This window comes from Engraulis encrasicolus, chromosome 16 (genome assembly GCF_034702125.1).
Source record: "Engraulis encrasicolus isolate BLACKSEA-1 chromosome 16, IST_EnEncr_1.0, whole genome shotgun sequence".
NCBI classification, from domain to species: domain Eukaryota; kingdom Metazoa; phylum Chordata; class Actinopteri; order Clupeiformes; family Engraulidae; genus Engraulis; species Engraulis encrasicolus.
The window spans coordinates 39,807,924-39,832,923 of NC_085872.1; the positions used below are offsets into that span (position 1 = coordinate 39,807,924).

Below are 25,000 nucleotides of genomic sequence, written 5' to 3' on the forward strand. Positions count from 1 at the left end.
TTACCGCATTGAATTGAATTGTCCATGCATTGCATTGGCGAATCGATTATTGTTGACACCACTAGTGTGTGTGTGTGTTTATGTGTGTGTGTGTGTGTGTGTGTGTGTGTGTGTGTGTGTGTGTGTGTGTGTGTGTGTGTGAGAAAGTGTACCTTTCCATCAGTGTGTGTGTGTGTGTGTGTGTGCAGGGTTCTAGCTAGCGCAAAAGTGCGTGACGGCCCGTTACGCTATAATTTTGGACCGTGACGCTTATTTTGGACCGTTACGCTTATTTTCAATACAGCGTAACGGCATTTTGTCTGCATTATGTAGGCTACAGCCAGATCAATGCCACATCGCCCTTCTGCCAAACCTGACACATGTCATAGGCCCTACTCACTGTATTTAAATGACAATATAGCACTATACTACTACTACCAGCCTACTATTTTTATTTGTGGCTTTTATTCATCTCTGTGACAAGCGTATGAAACAACAACAAATGCACGTGTAGCATCGCATCCTTGTTTCTCCAAAGCGTAGTTGCCAACCTGTTAGCAGTGTCAGCAGTAGTGCTGGGTTCGTTACTTGTTACCATACAAACAAATCAGGAGACATTGGGCGCTAAGCGCTGACATTGGGAGTTGACACTATTCGAAAGAGGACAAAGTAGGTGGGAGAAGACGTGACATCTCCGTAACGGTGAGAGGCACTTTTTTCTAAGCTTGCCGGTTGACATAGCGTGACTACAAAAAAACCCCGCATTCGTAGCAAAAGGAGCGTCTTCTGTGGCTAGGCTAATTGCATGCGAAAGGCACCCGGCACCAGTCCTGTGGTTTTAGGACGCGCAAGCTGTACAATAGCGCGAGCTCGGAAAATGTGTCAAACTGCACTTGTCTCGGAATCGGATCACTCGGACATTGATATGCCCTATTATTAAATGCACACACGGTTCACAGTGCTCCTCAACGTTTTCAAAACTAGTGCAACTGTGAGAAGGAGGGGACACCGCGACACACCTCTCTCTTCCTCTTAATAGATCTCTATTTGCGCGTATGCGCCCGAGAGAGGGAGTTACCTCTCCAATCGCAAAAGTTCACAGACAACGGTGTTTCGTTACCAACTTTTTAGTAGTAACTCGTTAGGCCTACACTACTTTTATCAGAAAAAAAGTAGTTACATTACTGCAACCCAACACTGATAATTTACCTTTTAGGTACCCCTAGAATGGCCTATTTTTACCTTAAAATGTAAGGTAGCTTCGCTCCCTCGACCGATACGCTATAATTTCATCCTAGCTAGAACCCTGGTGTGTGTGTGTGTGTGTGTGTGTGTGTGTGTGTGTGTGTGTGTGTGTGTGTGTGTGTGTGTGTGTCTGTGTGCGTACCTTTCCATCGGGGTGTGTGTGTGTGTGTGTGTGTGTGTGTGTGTGTGTGTGTGTGTGTGTGTGTGTGTGTGTGTGTGTGTGCGTGCGTACCTTTCCATCGGGGTGTGTGTGTGTGATCTCTTGTTGCTGTGAGGAGACGCCATCATGAAGCTTTGGGTTGTCATGCATACCATCAACATCAGGACGCTGTAACAAAACATAGCATGAGGAGGAAATGATAGAAGGATAGAGGAGAGGAGAGGAGAGGAGAGGAGGAGAGGAGAGAGGAGAGGAGTGGAGAGCAGAGGAGAAGAGAGGAGGATAAAGGAAAGGAAAGGATAGAGGAGAGATGAGGAGAGGAGAGGATGGGAGAGAGGACAGGAGGGGATGACAGGAGAAGAGAGGAGGAGAGGAGAGAGGGATGAGGAGAGAGAATAGGAGAGGAGAGTAGAGGAGAGAGGTGAGGAGAGGAGAGAGGTGAGGAGAGAGGATACACACGCACTGCACATGAACACACACACACACACATGTATAGAAACATCCACACATATACACATCACATACAGATACACCCTCACAGTCACACACAGTCACACACAGTCACACACAGTCACACACACACACACACACACACACAGTCACACACAGTCACACACAGTCACACACAGTCACACACACACACACACACACACACACACACACACACACACACACACACACACACACACACACACACGTATAGAAACATCCACACATATCAGTCCCTCCAGGATTTTGATTTTTTGATTTTTGCGGTCAAAATGTCTTTTGCGGCCAAAAGGTTTTTTTTTGGTAACTGAAAACCACAATCAGTCTAAGCAGGCTCAGAAAAAAGAGAGAGAGAGATTCGAAAACGGAAACGTGGATCTACTCGGGGCAAACCTTTTCCCTAATTTAGCTACTTGGCGACTTAATTGTTTGATACGTCGCCACAACATTGTGAAGTGGCGGCACAATGAAATGGCGGCTGATCCAACAAACATTTCAGCCGCCGAGCAGCTATACTGGGGAGAAGTAGGCCTATTTGCCCGACACGCTATTAATGCAAAGAAGCTTTCGAGATCTTCTACGTTTCTGTTTGGTTTATTTACTTATCTTCGAGGGTAAAAGGTTCAGTGTTCCATTCATGACAGTTAAAATCCAGACATTTGAAGCAACGAAGTCAGGTGTGAAAACTTGCGGGGAAAAGTGCCAATTTAAGCGCTGTGCAATTTAAGCTTAAGGTGTGCAGGGTAGCGTGGTCAAGGAGCGGTTCCTGAGCATAAAAACCAAAGGGTGTAGCGTGGTCCAGGAGCGGTTCTAAGCATATAAAGTGCTTGGCTCTGTCGGAGGCCGATATGTCGGCAAGTGGGACCTGTTCTCAGGGCTTCGAACCGGTTCAGGGAGCAGAAACCGAAAATAGGAACGAACGGAATTTTACGTGGAGCAGAAACAGAAACGAAAATGAAATGATCATCAACTGTTCCTGAACAGAAACGTTATTCTGAAATCCACAAAACCGGTTAATAATGGTTTATTTCGTTCTCTATATATTTTTTTTAAATTTCCCAAAAGCATACCCTGAAGCATACATTGAAGTGTTTGCACTGTAGAGTTAAACAGGAAATTGGAGATATTTGTCAGCAATAGACCAGCTACACCATATCTAAACCATGCAGGGTTAGGAATTATAGCGCAAGATCTCCATATGGATAAAACTTACAGCCAGGTAAGGAGTTTAGCACGAGTCCAGAATGTGAGAGGGATAGCCTATCTGAATGTTTTTGGATGCCGCCTGTGATTTAGCCTATTATTTGGGGGGATAGAGTAGCTACCAGTGTTAATTTTGTCAGCTTTTTTTGATTTAGTCGTAGTCTTAGTCACAATGACGAAAATCAATTTTAGTCTTAGTCATATTTTAGTCATTGCCTTCCCAATTTAGTCTTAGTCTTAGTCTAAATGACGAAAATCAATTTTAGTCTTAGTACATTTTTTGTCATTTTCGTCATTTTAGTCAACACTGTACATTACAGAACTTCTCCACACACTTTTAACATATATCATTGACTGTAGAGAATAAACCTTCTCCACACACTACTTCTCTTTTTAACATAATCACACTGTACATAATAAAACTTCTTCACACACTGGTTCTCTTTTTCTCTATTTTATTTAATACCAGTGTTAATTTCGTCAGCTTTTTAAAATTTAGTCTTAGTCTTAGTCACAATGACGAAAATCAATTTTAGTCATATCAATCTATCAATCTTAGTCATATTTTAGTCATTGCCTTCCCAATTTAGTCTTAGTCTTAGTCTAAATGACGAAAATCAAAAAAAGGGCATTGACGAAATATTTTAGTCATAGTCATGGTTGACGAAATTAACACTGGTAGCTACTGTGTAAATCAAGGGCAAATACTAATGGGTACGCCTATTCTAGGTATAAGATACAGTCCATAAAAATAAACTTGATAGGCCCGCAAAACACTTCCGGGAACAATAAGAGCGAACGATATTTTGCGTTCCGAACCGGTTCAGGAACGAAATTTTGGTGGTGGAACGAATTCAGGAACGAAAACGTTAAACAAAGGCCTACCTGAACCGCTCGGAACGGAACGATTGAAAAATAATTTCGTTTTCAAGCCCTGCCTGTTCGCCATCACTACCTAGCTACGTTACCGTTCCCGAGTGGGTGTTTGGCTACCAGGCTAGCTAGTCTAACCTTTCACCAGAGATTTTGATAGAAAGGTCTAAACTGTCTCTGCTTTCACCCCGTCCCCCAATATAAAGGCGGAAGGGGAATCCTCTGTGTCAAAATAGCTGCACACATTTAGTGTCACTGAAGTTTGCAACGCAACATGCTGGATGCTAGCTGCCTATAAAATCCACAGAATGTTGAAGGGGACAAAGGGGAAAATTTGCGGGGAAAATGCGGCTTTACAGGAATTACGTGGCATCGTGAAATTATGCGGAATATCATTGAATTTGCATGAATCCACGCGATCGCTGAATCGCGAAATACTGGAGGGACTGACATACACATCACATACAGATGCACCCTCACAGTCACACACACACACACACACACACACACACACACACACACACACACACACATACATCGTTCGCCCTGTTGATGTTCGGTTTACGGTGCTCTGCTCCTCTGCCTCCTCCACTCCTCTCTTCTCTTCTCTCCTCCTTCCATCCTCCTCTCCTTTTCCCTCCGCTCTGCGTTTTCATCTTCTCCTCCTCTCTTTTCTTCTCCTCCTCTTTCCTCTTCTCCTCCTCTCTTTTTTTCTCCTCCTCTTTCCTCTTCTCCTCCGCTCTTCTCTTCTCCTCCTCTCTTCTCTGTTCCTGCTGTTGGACAAACAATTAAGACGTTTCTTCAGACAGTAGTACCAGAGAGAGTAGAGAGAGAGAGAGGTTCCATTGGCCCATTGTTTCCGGGTTCTATTATTGCAAGGGGGAGGGGGGGGGAAATCCCCCTTTAGGCAGACCTAAGGACTGTTCTATTCAATGCAAGGAGTATTATGACACGCCCCTTTAGGCAGACCGGAACCTGGTCATGTTAGGTAACCTATTATGTTGGCATATCTCTATATACTTAAAGAATCTCTGGTAGTACTCAGAGCCATGCAATTCAGAGTGGTGACAAGTAGGGTACAGCAAGTTGGTTGGACACCTGCGGGGTACAGGAAGTCGGGTGGTAAGAAGCGGGGTACAGTAAGTCGGGTGGTGAGAAGCGGGGTACAGGAAGTCGGGTGGTAAGAAGCGGGGTACAGTAAGTCGGGTGGTGAGAAGCGGGGTACAGTAAGTCGGGTGGTGATTGCCTGGTCATCACCAGACCTAATCACAAGTGAGATAAGGTCTGGAGACCTGCCACTGTACAAGTGGATTCAGTCAATGTTACGAATGTGTATCATTTGGCAGTCATCACCTTTCCACACCTCCCTGCTCTCTCATTGGAGAGAGGAAGGGACCATTTCAGTTTTTAACTCTAAGACTTAAGACTTGGAAAACAATAGGGTGTAACATATTCAACATTTTCATTCCTTGGTGGTGGTCTGCACTCTCTGAGTGCATTTCTAATTGTGTATAAAATGGATCATTGAAGTGATGAAATGGGCTGAACTCTTACTTCTATGATCAACTACTAGGGCTGCACAATATATCGAAAATGTATCGAAATCGCGATATCAAGAGTGGCAATACGCGTATTGCAAAAATGACTTAATTCTAGCTAATAAGCAAAACATTTCTGTGCAGTTCAATCACTAGCTGAATCTCAACAAATGCGCAAGTAGCCCTCCATGAAAAAAGCCACGCCCCCCACACAGACCGACAAATTGGTTACAAGAAAAATACTCTGCTATATTTCTAAATATCGTTGTAGTATCATTATCTAGGTATTGCATGCTGTTATCGAGTATCTAATTTTTTTCTGATATCGAGCAGCCCTATCAACTACTCACAACACACCCATAACAGAGGCTCTGTGTGTGTGTGTGTGTGTGTGTGTGTGTGTGTGTGTGTGTGTGTGTGTGTGTGTGTGTGTGTGTGTGTGTGTGTGTGTGTGTGTGTGTGTGTGTGTGTGTGTGTGTGTGTGTGTGTGTGTGTGTGTGTTACCTGCAAGGTGTTGAGTCGTGTTGTCTCCAGTGTGTGTATCTGTTTCTGCAGCTCCTGGTTGTGTGTGGTGAGTGTGTGTATCTGCTGCGTCAGGCGTGTGTGTGTGTTCCGCCATCGCTGCTCCTTCCTCACACACTCCTCACGCAGCTCACTCAGCTGCTGCTGCACCGCCTACACACACACACACACATTATACAAACACACACATTATACATACACTCCTCACGCAGGTCACACAACTACTGCTGCATCGCCTACACCAGGGGAGGAGACCCCGTGTCTCCAGTAGAGTATACAGTACTGCAGGGGCGGGGACCCTATATCTCCAGGGGCAATTACTACACTACACTACACTACACTACACTACACTACACTACACTACACTACACTACACTACAGTACAGCAGGGGTGGGGACCCCATATCTCCAGGGCCAATTACTACACAACACTACACTACACTACACTACACAACACTACACAACACTACACTACACCACACTACTGTACTGCAGGGGTGGGGAACCTATGTCTCCAGGGGCAATTACTACACAACACTACACTACACCACACTACACTACACCACACTACACTACTGTACTGCAGGGGTGGGGAACCTATGTCTCCAGGGCCAATTACTACACTACACTACACTACACTACACTACACTACACTACACTACACTACACTACACTACACTACACTACACTACACTACAGCAGGGGTGGGGAACCTATGTCTCCAGGGCCAATTACTACACTACACTATACTACACTACACTACACTACACTACACTACACAACACTACACTACATTACACTACTGTACTGCAGGGGTGGGGAACCTATGTCTCGAGGGCCATTTACTACACTACACTACACTACAGCAGGGGTGGGGAACCTATGTCTCCAGGGCCAATTACTACACTACACTACACTACACTACACTACACTACACTACACTACACTACACTACACTACACTACAGCAGGGGTGGGGAACCTTTGTCTCCGGGGCCAATTACTACACAACATTACACTACACTACACTACACTACACTACACTACACTACACTACACTACACTACACTACAGCAGGGGTGGGGAACCTTTGTCTCCGGGGCCAATTACTACACTACACTACACAACACTACACAACACTACACACCACACCACACCACACCACTGTACAGCAGGGGTGGGGAACCTATGTCTCCAGGGCTAATTACTACACTACACTATACTACACTACAGGGTTGGGGAACCTTTGTCTCCAGGGCCAATTACAACACAACACAACACAACACAACACAACACAACACAACACAACACAACACAACACAACACAACACAACACAACACAACACAACACAACACAACACAACACTACACTACACTACACTACATTACTGTACAGCAGGGGTGGGGAACCTATGTCTCGAGGGCCATTTACTGCACTGCACTGCACTGCACTGCACTGCACTGCACTGCACTGCACTGCACTGCACTGCACTGCACTGCACTACACTGCACTACACTACATTACACTACTGTACTGCAGGGGTGGGGAACCTTTGTCTCGAGGGCCATTTATTACACTACACTACACTACACTACACTACAGTACAGTACACCACACTACCCTACACTACACTACACTACACTACACTACATTACTGTACAGCAGGGGTGGGGAACCTATGTCTCGAGGGCCATTTACTACACTACAGTACAGTACACCACACTACCCTACACTACATCAAATTACACTACTGTATAGCAGGCGTGGGGAACCTATGTCTGGAGGGCCATTTACTACACTACATTACACTACTGTATAGCAGGCGTGGGGAACCTATGTTTTATGTCTGGAGGGCCATTTATGGCCCTTAATGTTACGTAGAGCAGGGGTGGGGAACCTGTCTCGAGGGTGTGTGTGTGTGTGTGTGTGTGTGTGTGTGTGGCGCAGGGTTGGGGGACCTGTCTCGAGGGCCATTTATAGTCCTTGAGGCCGTCTTATCCGGCCCCTGACATAATTTGAATGTTATGCAGTTTCACATGAAAGAAATCTTAAAAATTAAATTTGCAATAAAATTAAGTACTATATTTAGGACATCTAGAGAAGATGGGGTCTGTTCTAAAGGTGGCTGCCTTCAATCAGAGATCCTCTCTGCTTCAATATAGGCCTAAAGTACAGGGGAAAATCCTGGTTTGTGTTCATTCACCTTTATTCTCCCATGCGCCTAAGGGTGCAAACTGCGCAAGTAAATAAAAGTGCGTAACAGCGCCTCCACGCTGACTCAAGTGTGTGATTTACGCAGGATTTCCCCAGTTGCGCGCTTCGGGAGGGGCAAGGGAGTGTCACGTGTAAATGAATCTTAAGCGCATTCTCCCATCCACTTACTCGTGTTTCTCTTTACACACACAGCTGTAGTAAGGTCAAGCGCCACCATGAAGCAAAATGTAATATTGCATTTGATGTCTGCTTGGGTCACACTCTGAACATTTTTTCACGGTATGCTTTGTTGACGTTCCAAAGTACCGTGAGTCTGAATCCAAATTCACATACCAGATGTTGGTCTAACTTCTAAACTACACAGTTCCATGTGAGCATTCTACATTATTTGTGGCCAAAAAACATGACGATCCACCCCTGGCGTGTTCTCATATCAGTCAACTTGCAAACAAAAGCAATGAATTAATCAGTATGAGAGGATCATATCATTTTGTGTTCACAGACTGCAACCAAAACATCAATCTTTTTGCATGATGCGCAAGTGGATATGGTACGTCAGATCAAAGAGCATAATGCTGCTCCAGTCATCTGCAGCCAGGCAATGTAGGCCTATTCAACAACAACCTTCACCATTTTAATTTTGTTGTTGCCACATTAAATAAAGGCTTTTTATTGTAACTCCTCAACATTTGTGATTTATTGGACTGCATGTGTGTGTGTGTGTGTGTGTGTGTGTGTGTGTGTGTGTGTGTGTGTGTGTGTGTGTGTTACCTGTATCTCCTGTCCCTGGGTGTGTGTGTGTATGTTCTGTGCCGCAGCTGCGTGTGCACGTGTGTGTTACCCATATCTCATGTCTGTGTGTATGTGAGCTGTGTGCCGCAGCTGCGTGTGTGTGTGTGTGTGTGTGTGTGTGTGTGTGTGTGTTACCTGTATCTCCTGTCTCTGGGTGTGTGTGTGTGTGTTGCGGGCTGCAGCTGCGTGTGCACGTGTGTGTTACCCATATCTCATGTCTGTGTGTATGTGAGCTGTGTGCCGCAGCTGCGTGTGTGTGTGTGTGCGAGAGTGTGTGTGTGTGTTACCTGTATCTCCTGTCTCTGGGTGTGTGTGTGTGTGTTGCGGGCTGCTGCTGCGTGCGTGTGAAACAGCTTCTTCTCCCTCTGCAGCTTCCTGGTTTCCTCCTCCACAAACTCCGCCCACTCAGACTCCGCCTTCAAACGCTGAGCCTCGAACTCCGCCCTCTCCTGGCTACACACACACACACAAACACAGACACAGACACACAGACACAGACACAGACACACACACACAGACAACACACATACATTTAAAACATTTAATCATTTAAAACATTTTATCTGTCTATCTGTCTATACGTTTTTTGTTTTCTGTGATTTTTGCATCAAAATGACGAAGGAATTTTGCACCTTTTTTGTTGATTTTCTTGAGTTGTACAACCCATGAAAAGTCAGAAGAGGTTTAAATTGGCTGTGACACTCGTATTTCATCACAGGTCTGGTAAATTCACATGTAATGCCACAGAGTCTGACTAACATTCGCTGGCTGGTTTTCATATTCAAAAGCAGACGCACTCAGATAACCTATTATACAAGGCTATCTCATGGTAGCACTTCTTAGATAAATTACTATATTATATCTCATTGAAAAGTTTCTTCAAATAACCAACTATATTGTATATATTTTCATATCTCATCGAAAAACGTCTCATATCTCATAGAAAGGTGTCTGCAGATAACCAACTTTATTTCATATATATTTATATACAATGGAAGCACTTCTTCAGAGAACATGACCCTGAATCTAAAGAGAGGCAGCCAAAGACTAGTTTCACAGCTGGTCAAAGAGGTTACCGGTAAATAAATAAAAGTCGTTGTTGCTGTTGGTGCAATAATGTACCGGTATGCTGTGGTAAACTTGAATAGATAGAAATAGACAGTCTTAAACACTGTCTTTGATTGGAGGCTATGGCTGCGCAGGTAATGGAATATGTGAGCGGAGGACATTTTTCTAGTTCAATAGCCAACGTCATATAATGTCTTTCAATGCCAGAAAAGACTACAGCATGCAAAGTGCAAAGAAGAAAAGTCATTATACTCATGAGCCTCGCCTTTTCCCTCAACTGCAATAATGACATTTTCTTCTTTACACTTCCCTACACAATGAATGCTTCATCCAGCTGACTTGTTCGCGGCAAACACCCCCACGTTTTTATTATACATTTCCAGAAACTATAGATAGCATGAAAAGAACGAGGAGGCGAAAAGCTACTGCTTATTTTGTTGTATCAAGAAATAAAAAGTTTAAAGTCGAGGCGATAAGCCGCGTTTGCATCTTATGTTGTTGAAAGTAGTATGATGAATCAAAGTCAAAGATAAGTCGTCTCAAATTCACCTTTTGTCTCCTCTTGATCAGATTTTTTTTCGGTCAATTGTAGGACATGGAGTAGTATAAACTGGACTTTAGTCTGCTGACACCCGTCCTGTTTAATTTAAGTTGTGTATGTGTGTGTGTGTGTGTGTGTGTGTGTGTGTGTGTGTGTGTGTGTGTGTGTGTGTGTGTGTGTGTGTGTGTGTGTGTGTATACCGTAGCTCTTCTTGTTGTGTGTGTAGTGTTTTCTTCAGCTGTGTGAGTTCTCGGTTTTCCATCCTGAAGCGCTCGATCTCACACTCCAACTGGACCAGGCGCTCACGCATCACCGCACACACACCTGAACACCCACACACACACACACCCACACACACAATTACCAATTCAACTGGAACAACTTGGTTCCAAGCAGCATTGTTTGTACACAGATGTGACGTAATCATAATACATAATTCTACAGAAGAATTCTTATTGGAGAGTGACTTAAGGGTTCTCACCTTCGCTCTCTGCATCTGTGATTGGCTGGCTATCTTGAGTGACAGGCAGGGGTTGTGGCTTGGGCTGTAGGGAAGGGAACAGCTTGGCAACCAGCTGGGAGGGGGGCGGGACATCCGTGTCCTCCTCAGCATCTAATTGGCTCTGGGCATCCGATGCCTGCAGGGTTGTGTCTGGCCGGTCGGCATTCTGGGATTGCTCTGCCCAGGTGTCGTCATCGTCAAACTCCACCCCCACGCCGGCTGACCCCGCCCCTCCCGCCTCCTGATAGGAGCAGCTGTCATAAGGAGGCAGGGCCAGCGTTCCTCCTTCCTGATAGTCCTCTTCCTCTCCATCATCATCATCATCATCATCATCATCATCATCCTCTCCATCATCATCTCCACCGTCACCATCACCATCATCATCTTCTTCCTCTTCCTCCTCCATATCTCCATCCTCAGGAGAAAGAGTATGTGTGGCTAGAGTGTGTGTGTCCAGCGTGTGTGTGTCCAGGGTGTGCGTGTGGAGTGTGTTGGTATGGATTGTGTGTGTGTTGGCGGGGTGTTTGATGGGCGTGGAGGAGAGGCGTCGTGTGTGTGTGTCCAATGTGTGTGTGTCCAGTGTGTGTGTGTCCAGTGTGTGTGTGTTTAGAGTGTGTGTGTTTAGAGAGTGTGTGTGTTTGATGGGCGTGGAGGAGAGGCGTCTGGCGTAGTCGGAGTTGATTGACAGCTGGCTGATTGACAGCTGGCTGGCCGCCGCCTCCAGCCTTTCGAACTCGCCGAGCTCCGCCCACTCCTGCTGACGGCCACGCTGCCACACCTCAAACGAGGTCTCCATGACAACAGGAGAGGGGGGGACAGTGGGGGTGTCTGGGGGAGTGTGTGTGTTGGTGTGTGCATGTTTGGCAGGCAGGAGAGTCTGTGTGGTCGTGTGTGTGTCGGTGTGTGTGTCTGTGTTGGTTTGTATGTGTGTGTTGGTGTGTATGTGTGTGCTGGTATGCGTGTCTGTGTTGGTGTGTATGTGTGTGTTGGTGTGTGTGTCAGTGTGTGTGTGCGTCAGCAGGGAGGCGGTCTTACGACGTACACGAGCTACTGACGAACCAGGAGTGGAGCTTGAGGAGGAGGAGGCGGAACCTCTGGCAGCCAAACGGCCCATTGGCTCTTTGGGTTTCCTGTGAGGGCGGTTCTGGTTTATGATTGGCTGCTTGGGCTTCCTGTCAGGGGGGTTCTGGCCTGTGGTTGGTTGTCTGGGCTGTGGGGGTGTGGATTTAGGGGCAGAGCTAAACCTCACCAGGCCCGCCCCCTTACGCAGGAAAGAACGCTTCAACACCACGCCGTGACTCACCAGACCAGCCTACACACACACGCACGCAGTAGACAAAACAGCATTAACATTACGATCTAAGTTTCTATGATTCTTACTATAATTAAAAAGTCTTCATTTGGTCATTTGGTTACTTCCAGAAGGGAGAGTGGGTGCAAAAAAACAGTCAGTCAAGTCAATCTGAATTGATACACGCAATTCAAGCAAGATTTTCTTGATCTGATAATGAGTCACTTGGTTTAACATGGTTGGTTATCTAGGTGGAACAGAGGTATAAAAAGTAAAAGTAGAAGTGAAAAACCTGTCACAATTTCCCTCCAACACAGGTCTGACCTCTCCAAGTAACTGGCTATACACCAAGTGACTCAATATCAGATCAAAAAAATGTCTGCAAAAATTATTCTATTGGCAAGTGCTTAAAACTAGGTTAAACTTCTACAATTCTAGTGAGTTATTGGAGGACTTTTGTGTTCAGTTATGATTGACGTGACAGACAGGTGTTTCTACCTGAAAATAGACAAAAAAATAACTTGTATGGGGCCATCAGTTGTGCCGTGTTGACGTCAGGTGGATAGACAGCGGACATTGCTGTTGGCCAACAGCTAGACTTTTTTTTTGTGAAGCACATAATTCTACATGTGTTCACGCACAGTTTTGATGCCCTCTGTGAAAATGTACAATATACTGTAAATAGCCACAAAAAAAAACGAGAATGCATTAAATGAGAAGGTTTGTCCAAACTTTTGGCCTATACTGTATATGGGTGGTTGACATGACGCCCTGTTTTTACGTAACATTAGTTAAAAACCTACAAAATTGATATTTTTCCTCTTGAAAACAAATGTAAATGAAAGAAGATGTGGTACATCATGTTTCATATTAGTCTTAGATGAGAAGAAACATTTTTGTTCAGATTTATGGAAAGGTTTATATGTCAAATGTCCTGTGGTGTGACAGTAACATTAATACAACCTGGAATATATACAGTTATAAAATAAACCAACAACATTTTGAATCATTTATAAAGCATTTGGCATGATTGCATACATTTTAACCTTATATTAAAAAATATGAATGTGAAAAAAACTCAATACAGTAATATTAACTACAAGTTCAATTTCGTAACACAAATTGCGTCCTGCGGGGTGACATGTAAGTCAGGTTTGTGGACGGGCAGCTGCAAGGCCAACTACAAGGGTCTTAAAGACAGGCTCCTAACCAGTTATACCTCAGTTATTGGAGAGTGGTGTGGAAGTTTAAGGTGACTATTAACCTCTTAATATGTCTACATATTGCAATGTTTCTGTCACACAATGCTTAGGTTCATTTATGGTGTCCCGTGGTGTGACTGCTCTTATGGAAGGAAAAAAAGTTTTTTATGAGTGAAAACACATATTAAGGTTAAACACAATATCATTATCTAGTTAGCATGAGCTCGGAGGTCAGTCACGAATACAAAATGATTAAAATGGCCACAATGCAGTGAATTTCCTGTGGTGTGACTTCATGTCCTGTGGTGTATCATGCTTAGACATTGTGTTACTCAATCCTTACTTATTTTTCATGCATCATGCAAGGATATAAGGATACCAGGAGATTTATTTGTCACATTCACACAATTATTACAAGTAATACAGTGAAACCATGCAGTGAAATCACAGTTGTCTGCCTGTACGATGCATAGGCGTGTGTGGGTGGGGGTGGGGGTGCGGGTGGGTAGTAGTGTGTGTGTGTGTGGGGTAGGGGTTAAAGGAACAATAGCAGAAAGAGCATTGGGGATATGTTGCAGAATATGAATCATTTTATTGTATCTTACAGAAATGCCAAACCAATGATGTCACACCGCAGGACACATTTTCCCAAAAATGGCAAAAATTAGGCGAAATTCCACAGACCACTGACATTTTTCTTTTTTTTTTCAATTTTTCAGGAATTGGCATATGTTTCCTCCTTTAAGTGTGTTACAGCCTTAAACGTCAACCACCCATATATACTATACATGTATGTGTGTATATACTAAAAGTTTGACCACAACAGACCCATTCGCACAGGGTAAATATTATCCGTGGACTATTTGTAATAATTACAGAGAATGACTGAGTTCTTAGTCCTGCGCAAATGCGCCATGTCCGTCATTTGTGAAGTAATAATTCTGCCGCAAATGACCTACTTTGTTTCGGCGAAACACTGACGCCAAGTGATAACTGAAGTCCCATGTGAATGCGCACATGTGTGTGTGTGATTGCGATCACGCATCTCTTGTCTTATTCCTGAGACTGTCTGTACTGTCTGTAAGTTGAGTAAATCACAGACCTTTTCTTATCCCGTCTGAATACACCACTAAAAAAAACATACAGAGGTGCGGGGGTAATTGTGAATTACCAGTGGTCCACAGGTAACTTTATTCTGTGAAAATCAGGCTCAAGCAAATAATTCAAATTTCTCTAAGTGCATGTATAACCAGTGTATGTGCGGCTGTGCGTGCATGTGTGTATACCTCTCCCCTCTCCTCACGTGTGTGTGTGTGTGTGTGTGTGTGTGTGTGTGTCTGTGTCTGTGTGTGTGTGTGTGGGGGGGGTGGGGGTTAAAGGAACAATAGCAGAACGAGCATTGGGGATATGTTTGTGCAGAATATTAATCATTTTATTGTATCTTACAGAAATGTCACACCAATGATGTCACACCGCAGGACACATTTTCCCAAAAATGGCAAAAATTAGGCGAAATTCCACGGACCACTGACATTTTTCTTTTTTTTTCCCAATTTTTCAGGAATTGGCATATGTTTCCTCCTTTAAGTGTGTTACAGCCTTAAACGTCAACCACCCATATATACTATACATGTATGTGTGTATATACTAAAAGTTTGACCACAACAGACCCATTCGCACAGGATAAATATTATCTGTGGACTATTTGTAATAATTACAGAGAATGACTGAGTTCTTAGTCCTGCGCAAATGCGCCATGTCCGTCATTTGTGAAGTAATAATTCTGCCGCAAATTACCTACTTTGTTTCGGCGAAACACTGACGCCAAGTGATAACTGAAGTCCCATGTGAATGCGCACATGTGTGTGTGTGATTGCGATCACGCATCTCTTGTCTTATTCCTGAGACTGTCTGTACTGTCTGTAAGTTGAGTAAATCACAGACCTTTTCTTATCCCGTCTGAATACACCACAAAAAAAACATACAGAGGTGCGGGGGTAATTGTGAATTACCAGTGGTCCACAGGTAACTTTATTCTGTGCAAATCAGGCTCAAGCAAATAATTCAAATTTCTCTAAGTGCATGTATAACCAGTGTATGTGCGGCTGTGCGTGCATGTGTGTATACCTCTCCCCTCTCCTCACGTGTGTGTGTGTGCGTGCGTGCGTGCGTGCGTGCGTGTGTGTGTGTGTGTGTACCTCTCCTCTCTCCTCTTCTTGTCTCAGCTGTTCTTCAAGAAGCTCCTCAAACGTTCGAGTCCTCAAACCCAAACCAGGACGGATGGGCCTAAACACACACACACACACACACACACACACATACACAGGTAGCGTATTGTATTACATTTTCCAAATGCTTTAATCCAAACTGACTGCACCGGTCACTGGGTATTTCTCAAGTGAAGTGTCCAAGCCTCGCTAAAAGACGAGAAACGCCCTTTTTTCGCAGATTTCACCAATTCATGTTGGTGTAGGGCTACATTTGTTGAAATCAAACACTCAGGAACTTGTTTGCTGATGTGTCTTTGATTTTGAACTACAGTACCGCATGTACCGAATCATGGCTGAACGACGGCATACCCGATTCGGCTTTACATCTGGAACAACTAACGTGCCACCGAGCGGACAGAGCCCTTGCAGAGAAAAAACGAGGAGGAGGAATATGTGTCTACACACATGATGCTTGGTGCAATAATGCTACGGTGGTACAGAGGCACTGCTCTCCACGAGTGGAGTTCATGATTATCAAGTGCCGACCCTTCTATCTACCCAGAGAAATATCCGCTATCCTATTAGTCGCCGTCTACCTCCCACCCAGCAACAACAATGGCGTCAAAAGCGAGGCACTGAACGAGCTGCATCGGGGCATCAGTGAACAACAAGATGCACACCCAGATGCCTTCACAGTGGTACTGGGGGATTTCAACCACGGAAATCTCAAAACAGTACTTCCAAAATTTCATCAACATGTCAACTTCCCAACAAGAGAACAAAACACCCTGGACCTCGTTTACACAAATCAGAAGAGAGCATACAAGGCAAAGCCCATCCCCCCAATTGGATCATCAGACCACACGACAATTCTGCTACTGCCAGCTTACAGACAAAAGGCAAAACTCACCAAACCAGTTCAGAAGGAGGTGAGAAAATGGCCTGAGGGAGCCATCTCACGACTTCAGGACTGCTTTGAAACCACAGACTGGGACATTTTCAAAACAACTGCCACCCACAGCAATCACATTGACATTGAGGAGTACACAGACACCGTGACCTCCTACATCACAAAATGCATCGATGATGTTACAGAAATAAAACACATCACTACCAGGGCCAACCAGAAGCCATGGTTCACAGGAGACGTTCACCGACTGCTGAGGGCCAGAGACAAAGCCTTCAGAGCAGGAGACGTAGCTGGCCTAAAGACAGCAAGGGCTAACCTGTCCCAGGGCATCAGGAAAGCAAAAAAGGAATACTCAGACAAAATAACAACACACTTCAAAGACAGCAGAGATGCACAGAGCCTGTGGCAGGGCATACAGGCCATCACGGACTATAAGCCTGCACCACGAAGCTGTGACAACAACAACACCTCTCTGCTAAACGATCTGAACAGTTTCTTTGCCCGCTTTGAAGCACAAAATGACACTCACCCACAGAAAACTCCCCCTCCCCCCATGATCAACCCCTTTACCTGTCCTCTGCCAGTGTTAAGAGGACACTGGCCACCATCAACCCACGCAAAGCAGCTGGCCCAGACAACATACCAGGCCGAGTGTTGAAGGATTGTGCAGAAGAGCTGAAGGATGTCTTCACAGACATCTTTAACATCTCTCTGGAGCAAGCAGTCATCCCATCACTTTTCAAAGCTGCTACCATCATACCTGTGCCGAAGAAATCATCACCATCATGCTTCAATGACTACCGTCCTGTAGCACTGACGCCCATAATCATGAAGTGCTTCGAACGGCTAGTCCTGTCACACATCAAAGCCACCCTACCCCCCACCCTAGACCCCTACCAGTTCGCATACCGAGCCAAGCGATCCACGGAGGATGCAATTTGCTCTGCCCTCCATCCAGCCCTCACCCACTTGGACAATAAAGACTCATATGTGAGAATGCTGTTCATTGACTTCAGTTCAGCATTCAATACCATAATACCACAACAACTCATCAGAAAACTGGACAAACTAGGTTTCAGCACCTCCCTCTGCAACTGGCTGCTGGACTTCCTGATGCAAAGACCACAAGCAGTACGGGTAGGGAACAACACCTCGAGCACCCTGACCCTGAGCACGGGGGCTCCGCAAGGTTGTGTTCTCAGCCCCCTGCTGTTCACGCTGCTGACACACGACTGCACAACGACCCACAGCACTAACCATCTAGTGAAGTTTGCGGATGATACAACACTGGTGGGCCTCATCACCAAGGGCGATGAGACTCACTACAGAGAAGAAGTAGACCTGCTGGCCAGATGGTGCAAAGACAACAACCTCCTGCTGAATGTCAACAAGACCAAGGAGATTGTTGTCAACTTCCAAAGGGTCCAAAAACAACTGCCACCACTGACCATCGACGGCGATGCTGTGGAGAGAGTGAGCAGCACCAAGTTCCTTGGAGTGCACATCAGCGACGACCTCTCTTGGACCACCAACACTACATCACTGGCGAAGAAGGCCCATCAGCGTCTCTACTTCCTGCGCAAACTAAAGAAGGCAAGTGCTACACCCTCCATCATGACAACATTCTACAGAGGAACCATAGAGAGCGTCGTGTCCAACTGCATCACAGTGTGGGGAGGAAGCTGCACGGAGAAAAACAGGAAGACACTCCAGCGTGTTGTGAACACAGCGAAGAAGATCATTGGAGTACCACTCCCCTCCCTGCAGGACATTTACACCACACGCCTCACCCGGAAAGCACTGATGATCATCAAAGACACAAGCCACCCTGCACACAAACTGTTCAGCCTCCTGCCCTCTGGAAAGAGGTACAGGCGCCTCCGTTCCCGTACCACCCGGCTGGCGAGCAGCACAATGCACCAAGCGATCAAGATGCTGAACACTCAACCCACTCTCCCTCCACTGTCAGCCTCTAGCCAGCAAGGCCACTGACAACCCCCCCCCCCACTGTCAGCCTCTAGCCAGCAAGGCCACTGACAAACCCCCCCCCCCATCCCCCACCACCATATCTGCGACTGAACATTCCACCTGCACTACTATACTTGTGACTGAACTTTCAACCTGCACTAACTCAAAACATGCACACACACACACACACACACACACACACACACACACACACACACACAAGCACACTGCACTTTCTGCACTAAACCCAAACATACACACACTGACACACACACACACACACACACACACACACACACACACACACACACACACACACACACACACACACACACACACACACACACACACACACACACACAGACACACGAACACACACAAGACGCACACCGCACCTTCTACCTGCACTAAACACATACACACACATACACACATACACACACACACACACACACACACACACACACACACACACACACACACACACTGCTGCTGGTGTACTTGACAGACCTTTTTTATATTTATTTTCTTCAAAATGCTACTATTACCATGTCAGAACGCTATAAAGGACTTTTTTAGGAAAAGCACAAAAGCACAACAAATACCTCTTAATGTATGTCCTCTACAAGTCTTCTGTTGTCCAGTCTTGCACTTTAAATGTCTGTATGAGCACTGTCTATGTCCATACTGTCTTAAGTCCATGTATAAGTACTGTCTATGTCTATACTGTCTATGTCCTTACCTTAATTAGTCTATGTCTGTATGGGAAAGCAAGAAATGTAATTTCAAATTCTTTGTATGACCAGTGCATGTAAAGAAATTGACAATAAAACCTACTTGACTTGACTTGACTTGACTTGAAAATGCTTTCAAGGTACATCTTGAAGTTTGTTGTTTCAGCAGAAGCACTTGCAGCAGCCATGGCCATGACGCAAATTGCATAAAATGACCTGTATTCGGATATCTCGGGCTTTGTTACTTCCGCACGAGATCAACGTCAAAAAATCCCCACCTGACATTGTGTCTGTGGCTATTTCTTCCGAGTTTAAGGTCAGGATCCCGGGATTCCCAAGAAAATGAAGGCAATGCAAGTACCTGTCGCATGTTGGTGATGAGAGTGTGTCGCATGTTGGTGATGCGAACACGTCGCATGTTGATGATGCAAGCGTGTCCTGTGCTGATGATGTGAGCGTGTCATGTGGTGACCGTTGTGATTCCTGGAAGGGGGAGTGCTGCTGCTTGGGAGAAGTGGACGCCTCAGACTCTGGACAACACACACACACACACACACACACACACACACACACACACACACACACACACACACACACACACACACACACACACACACACACACACACACACACACACACACACACACACACACACACGTTACGTCACAGCGCATGTTTGAGAATCGTACACTCGTATCATCTGCTTCTCTGAGTTTACGGACCGTATGTGTATAAAGTGTGCAACTCTGTGCTGTAGTGCATAGAGTGTGTGTAACTCTGCGCTGTAGTGTAGAGCAGTGGTTCCCAACCTTTTTCTTAAAGTGATACTGCCCATTTTTGGAAATAAGCTCATATTACACCTCCCCTTGAGTTAGATCATTGAGTTTTACCTTTCTCCTTTACTTCCTGTCGTTGTCTCAGTACGACAGTACACATTTTACCTCCATGCTAGTAGTTAACATTGAGTCCTATGAGACCAGTTAGCCGCCAGCTGGTCTCAGAGGACTCCATGTTAACTGCTAGTTTGGAGGTATAATTTGCACTGCCATACTCAGAGAACAATTGAAAGTACAGGAGAAATGTGTAACTCAATTATTCAACTCAAGGGGAGGTATAATATGAGCCTATTTCCAAAAATGGGGCAGTATTGCTTTAAGGGACCCATGTTTTTACTATTGTAAGCTTTGGTGACCCAACCACGCGAGTGCCCTCACGAGAGTCACAAGATGCCCTCTGTTTCCTGCGAAAACTAATTTTAGTTATTTTATTCCTCAATTCGTCTTTGGTGAAATATAGAATAAATGTTTAATGTAGCACTTACAATGTGTTGCTTCTATGCATTTATTAGTTAAATGCTTTGTCTTTTATTCAACATGGGCTATATATATTTAAAATGAAACCCCTTAAAATCAAGAGGGCTCCGCGACCCCCTGTGGATCTTTGGCGACCCATAAGGTGGGTCTCGACCCATAGGTTGGGAACGACTGGTGTAGAGTGTGTAGTTCTGTCCTGTGCTGTATAGAGTGTAGCGTGTGAGTGTATAGTGTGTGTAGAGAGTGTGTAACTCTGTACTGTAGTGTATAGTGTACAGTGTGTGAGTATTGTGTATAGTGTGTGTGTATCGTATAGAATGTGTACCTCTGTGCTGTGTGTGTGTCGTGTGTGTGTGTGTGTGTGGTGTAATGTGTATTGTACCTCTGTGGTGTAATGTGTATTGTACCTCTGTGCTGTGTGTGTATGTGTAGTGTGTGATGTGATGTGCAGTGTGTACCTCTTTGCTGTATGTGTGTATATAGTGTGTGTAATATGGTGTGTGCGCTCGTGTGTGTGTACTGTACCTCTGTGCCGTGTGTGTATGGCGAGGGTGTGTGTGTATGTTTGTGTGTATAGTGTGTATGTGTGTGATGTGTAGTACCTCAGTGCTGTGTGTGTATAGCGAGGATGGGTGTGTGTGTGTGTGTGTGTGTGTGTGTGTGTGTGTGTGTGTGTGTGTGTGTGTGTGTGTGTGTGTGTGTGTGTGTGTGTATACTGTAGTGTATTGTACCTCAGTGCTGTGTGTGTATAGCGAGGGTGTGTGTGTGTGTGTGTGGTGTAATGTGTATTGTACCTCTGTGCTGTGTGTGTATAGCGAGGATGTGTGTGTGTGTGTGTGTGTGTGTGTGTGTGTGTGTGTGTGTAATGTGTATACTGTAGTGTATTGTACCTCAGTGCTGTGTGTATAGCGAGGGTGTGTGTGTGTGTATAGCGAGTGTGTGTGTGTGTGTGTATAGCGAGGGTGTGTGTGTGTGTGTATAGCGAGGGTGTGTGTGTGTGTGTGTGTGTGTGCATATGTGTGTTGTACCTCTGTGCTGTGTGTCTCTTCGATGAGCCTTCAGCTGCTCCTGCATGTGCTGTTGCCACTGATGAGGCTGAAACACAGACACAAACACATATTATACACCTGTAATTAATATGCCGTCACTACCACTGCTGACACACACATGCGCACACTCACAAACACACACATTTATACGCACACACACACACACTACAACAAAACATCCTGGTGGTGAACATGTCAGGTGACACACTTATTATTATTATTAGTATTAGTATTAGTATTAGTAGTAGTAGTAGTATTAGTAGTAGTAGTAGTAGTAGTATTATTATTATTATTAGTAGTAGTAGTAGTAGTAGTAGTAGTAGTATTATTAGTAGTAGTATTAGTATTAGTAGTAGTGGTATTAGTAGTAGTAGTAGTAGTAGTAGTAGTAGTAGTAGTAGTAGTAGTAGTAGTAGTAGTAGTAGTAGTAGTAGTAGTAGTAGTAGTACAGTAGTAGTAGTAGTAGTAGTAGTAGTAGTAGTAGTAGTAGTAGTAGTAGTAGTAGTAGTAGTGGTGGTGGTGGTAGTAGTAGTAGTAGTAGTAGTAGTAGTAGTAGTAGTAGTAGTAGTAGTAGTAGTAGTAGTAGTGGTAGTGGTAGTAGTAGTACAGTAGTAGTATTATAATAGTAAATGATGTGTGCATCTAATATATTTTCTGTATGTAACCAAGATCATCTGCTAGTTCACCACTCGGGGCTCGAACCCACAACCCGCCACCTACCAGTCAACGCTCCAGTTCGGGTATGGGAGTCACAGCACGATACTACTGAGCTAAAGGACAAGTCCGATATTCTATGAGGCTTGTAAGCCTTGTGTGTGTCTGTGTGTTTGTGTGTACCTGTGGTAGTGTGTGTGTGTGTGTGTGTGTGTGTTTGTGTGTGCGTGTTGTAGTCGTTTGGGCAGTGTGTGTGTACCAGTGTGGGCAGTGTGTGTGTGTGGCGGTAGTCATGTATTACTAGATGATGGTAGTGAAGTGGGATGTGTGTGTGTGTGAGTGTACCTGTTTGGGCGGTGTGTGTGTGCGTGGCGGTGGTCATGTATTAATAGATGATGGTAGTGACGTGGGATACGTGTGTGTGTGTGTGTGTGTGTGTGGTGTGTGTGTGTGTGTGTGTGTGTGTGTGTGTGTGTGTGTGTGTGTGTGTGTGTGTGTGTGTGTGTGTGTGTGTGTGTGTGTGTGTGTGTACCTGTTTGGGCGGTGTGTGTGGCAGGGGGCTGAACTCTGAGCAGAAGGAGGAGTCTAGTTCTTGAGGGGCTGAGCTAATGCTGCTACGGGGCGTGGCCAAATGGCTCCTCGGCCAATCAGAAGCGGCTAAAGTGTCAACTGGCCAATCAAGTGCCTGCTGCTCTGGAGGAAACATCATGACGGAACCTGGAGGCACACGATGATATCACAGCACTATGACATCACGGCATGTTATGACATCACATAATATGACATCACATATTATGACATCACCACAAATTATGACAAAACAGCAGTAAGACATCACAGTAGACTGTAGTATAACATCACCCCAAAAGTTCACTGGCGTCTGTGTAGATGCATTGTTCCACACCCCCTAAAAAATTGCACTGCACCCCACCAGCTCCTCCTTCCCAACCTGTCTCACCTCAGATGTGGGATGCTACGTAGATCAAACTGGTGCGAGCTCATTGTCTCGTGTATATTTGCGTCGACTTTGAATACGCCGTAACAGCGCTTTCTCACTTTCCTGACGTAGTATGCAGTCATCATTGATCAACAACAAAAATCGGACTTCAATGCATCACATATTATGACATCACAACATATTACTGTCCCAACATTTTATGACATCACAGCACTATGACATCAGGGCAGTAGGGCTAGGGTCAGTCAATTTAAGCCACAAAGGGAAGGTCTTGGTTTTGTGTGAAAGCTCTACAAATTACACAAACGACAGCAGTGTGTGACATCATTCACAGCAGTGTGACATCACATCACAATATATCTGACATCACAGCAGTACAGACATGAGGGCAGTGTGACATCACAGCGCATGGTGGTTTCATGACAACAAGCACGACGACATCAGACAGACATGAGAAGCACTTAGGCAGGCAGACAGACAGGCAGACAAGTAGGCAGGCAGGCAGACAGGTACACAGGCAGACAGACAAACAGAGACAGGCAGGCTGACAGACAGACAGGCAGGCAGGCAGGCAGGCAGGCAGACAAGAGGTAGGCAGACAGACAGACAGACAGACAGACAGACAGACAGACAGACAGACAGACAGAGTGATAGACACCCATACAGCGTAGATAAGTTTAGTTTAGTTTCCCCTTTCTTCCCTCTGGCAAAGGTACAAGATAGACCATGTTGTCATCAAGGCACATACAAACACACATCATGCGTAAATACCGAATGTAACACGACATGCAATGGCACATTATAAACACACACACACACACACACACACACACACACACACACACACACACACACACACACACACACAAGATGCAATTACACGGAATGTAAACACAAAACTACATTGCAAACACAACGTTAACATACAACATGCTGAAAACAACAAACTGCAGACAAACAACATGTTGAAATTGACACATTACAAACATACAACATCAACATGCTAAAATCATGCCTCGGGTGCTAGCTGGCTGGCTAATGTCAGCTTCTCGTCTCGACTACCCTTCAACATCAGCGGCGACGCTACAGGTGAAGCTGAAGACAGCAGCCGGCTACTTCACTTGTCTAGCCTGTCACCAACATAATCAGTCACAAAAGTCAGACACTGCTGCTCTGACTCTCCTCCATGTCTCGGTCGCTCATTACAAAGGAGTTGATGTTTACTGATCTCGACTGACTGCCATGGCGTTGTTTTGTGTTCTGGCAACATTCGCTACACAATACGCTGCTTTCAGGTCAACGTTTACCAAAACTTCCACTGGTTTTACGCGACTGGCAGAAGCTGACCTAGCCAGCATAGTATTCGGCGTACAGCAACTTCTATTCGGTTGCTTTCCTTACCTTTTCGGAGCAACCTCGGTTCCCGGTTCCACCGTGACATGGACAACTTTCCAAATGAACCGCCACTGCGTAGCCAAGCCCGCGAGAGGGTTGCGTCGTTGCGTCACCGATGTACATCTGCTGCTGGGACTTGTAGTTTTGTACACTTCCTGGTTTATTTCGCCTTCGTTTTGTTATTCGATTT

The 25,000-nt window shown here is 45.2% G+C and overlaps 1 protein-coding gene across 1 annotated transcript in view; it reads right to left on the reverse strand.

The window, feature by feature from the left end:
• Positions 1-24,875, reverse strand: part of LOC134465745 (centromere protein J-like) — a 29,079-nt gene extending 4,204 nt beyond the window's left edge. The window contains exons 1-11 of the mRNA XM_063219581.1: positions 24,817-24,875; positions 22,990-23,174; positions 21,783-21,849; positions 19,803-19,971; positions 15,818-15,905; positions 11,106-12,438; positions 10,825-10,948; positions 9,303-9,468; positions 5,992-6,162; positions 4,486-4,722; positions 1,457-1,552 (exon numbers count right to left, since the gene is read on the reverse strand). Of these exons, the coding sequence (XP_063075651.1) occupies positions 1,457-1,552; positions 4,486-4,722; positions 5,992-6,162; positions 9,303-9,468; positions 10,825-10,948; positions 11,106-12,438; positions 15,818-15,905; positions 19,803-19,971; positions 21,783-21,849; positions 22,990-23,174; positions 24,817-24,856 (2,676 nt within the window). The 5' untranslated portion in view covers positions 24,857-24,875. The remainder of the gene's footprint in view (positions 1-1,456; positions 1,553-4,485; positions 4,723-5,991; positions 6,163-9,302; positions 9,469-10,824; positions 10,949-11,105; positions 12,439-15,817; positions 15,906-19,802; positions 19,972-21,782; positions 21,850-22,989; positions 23,175-24,816) is intronic.
• Positions 24,876-25,000: the final 125 nt, after the last annotated feature.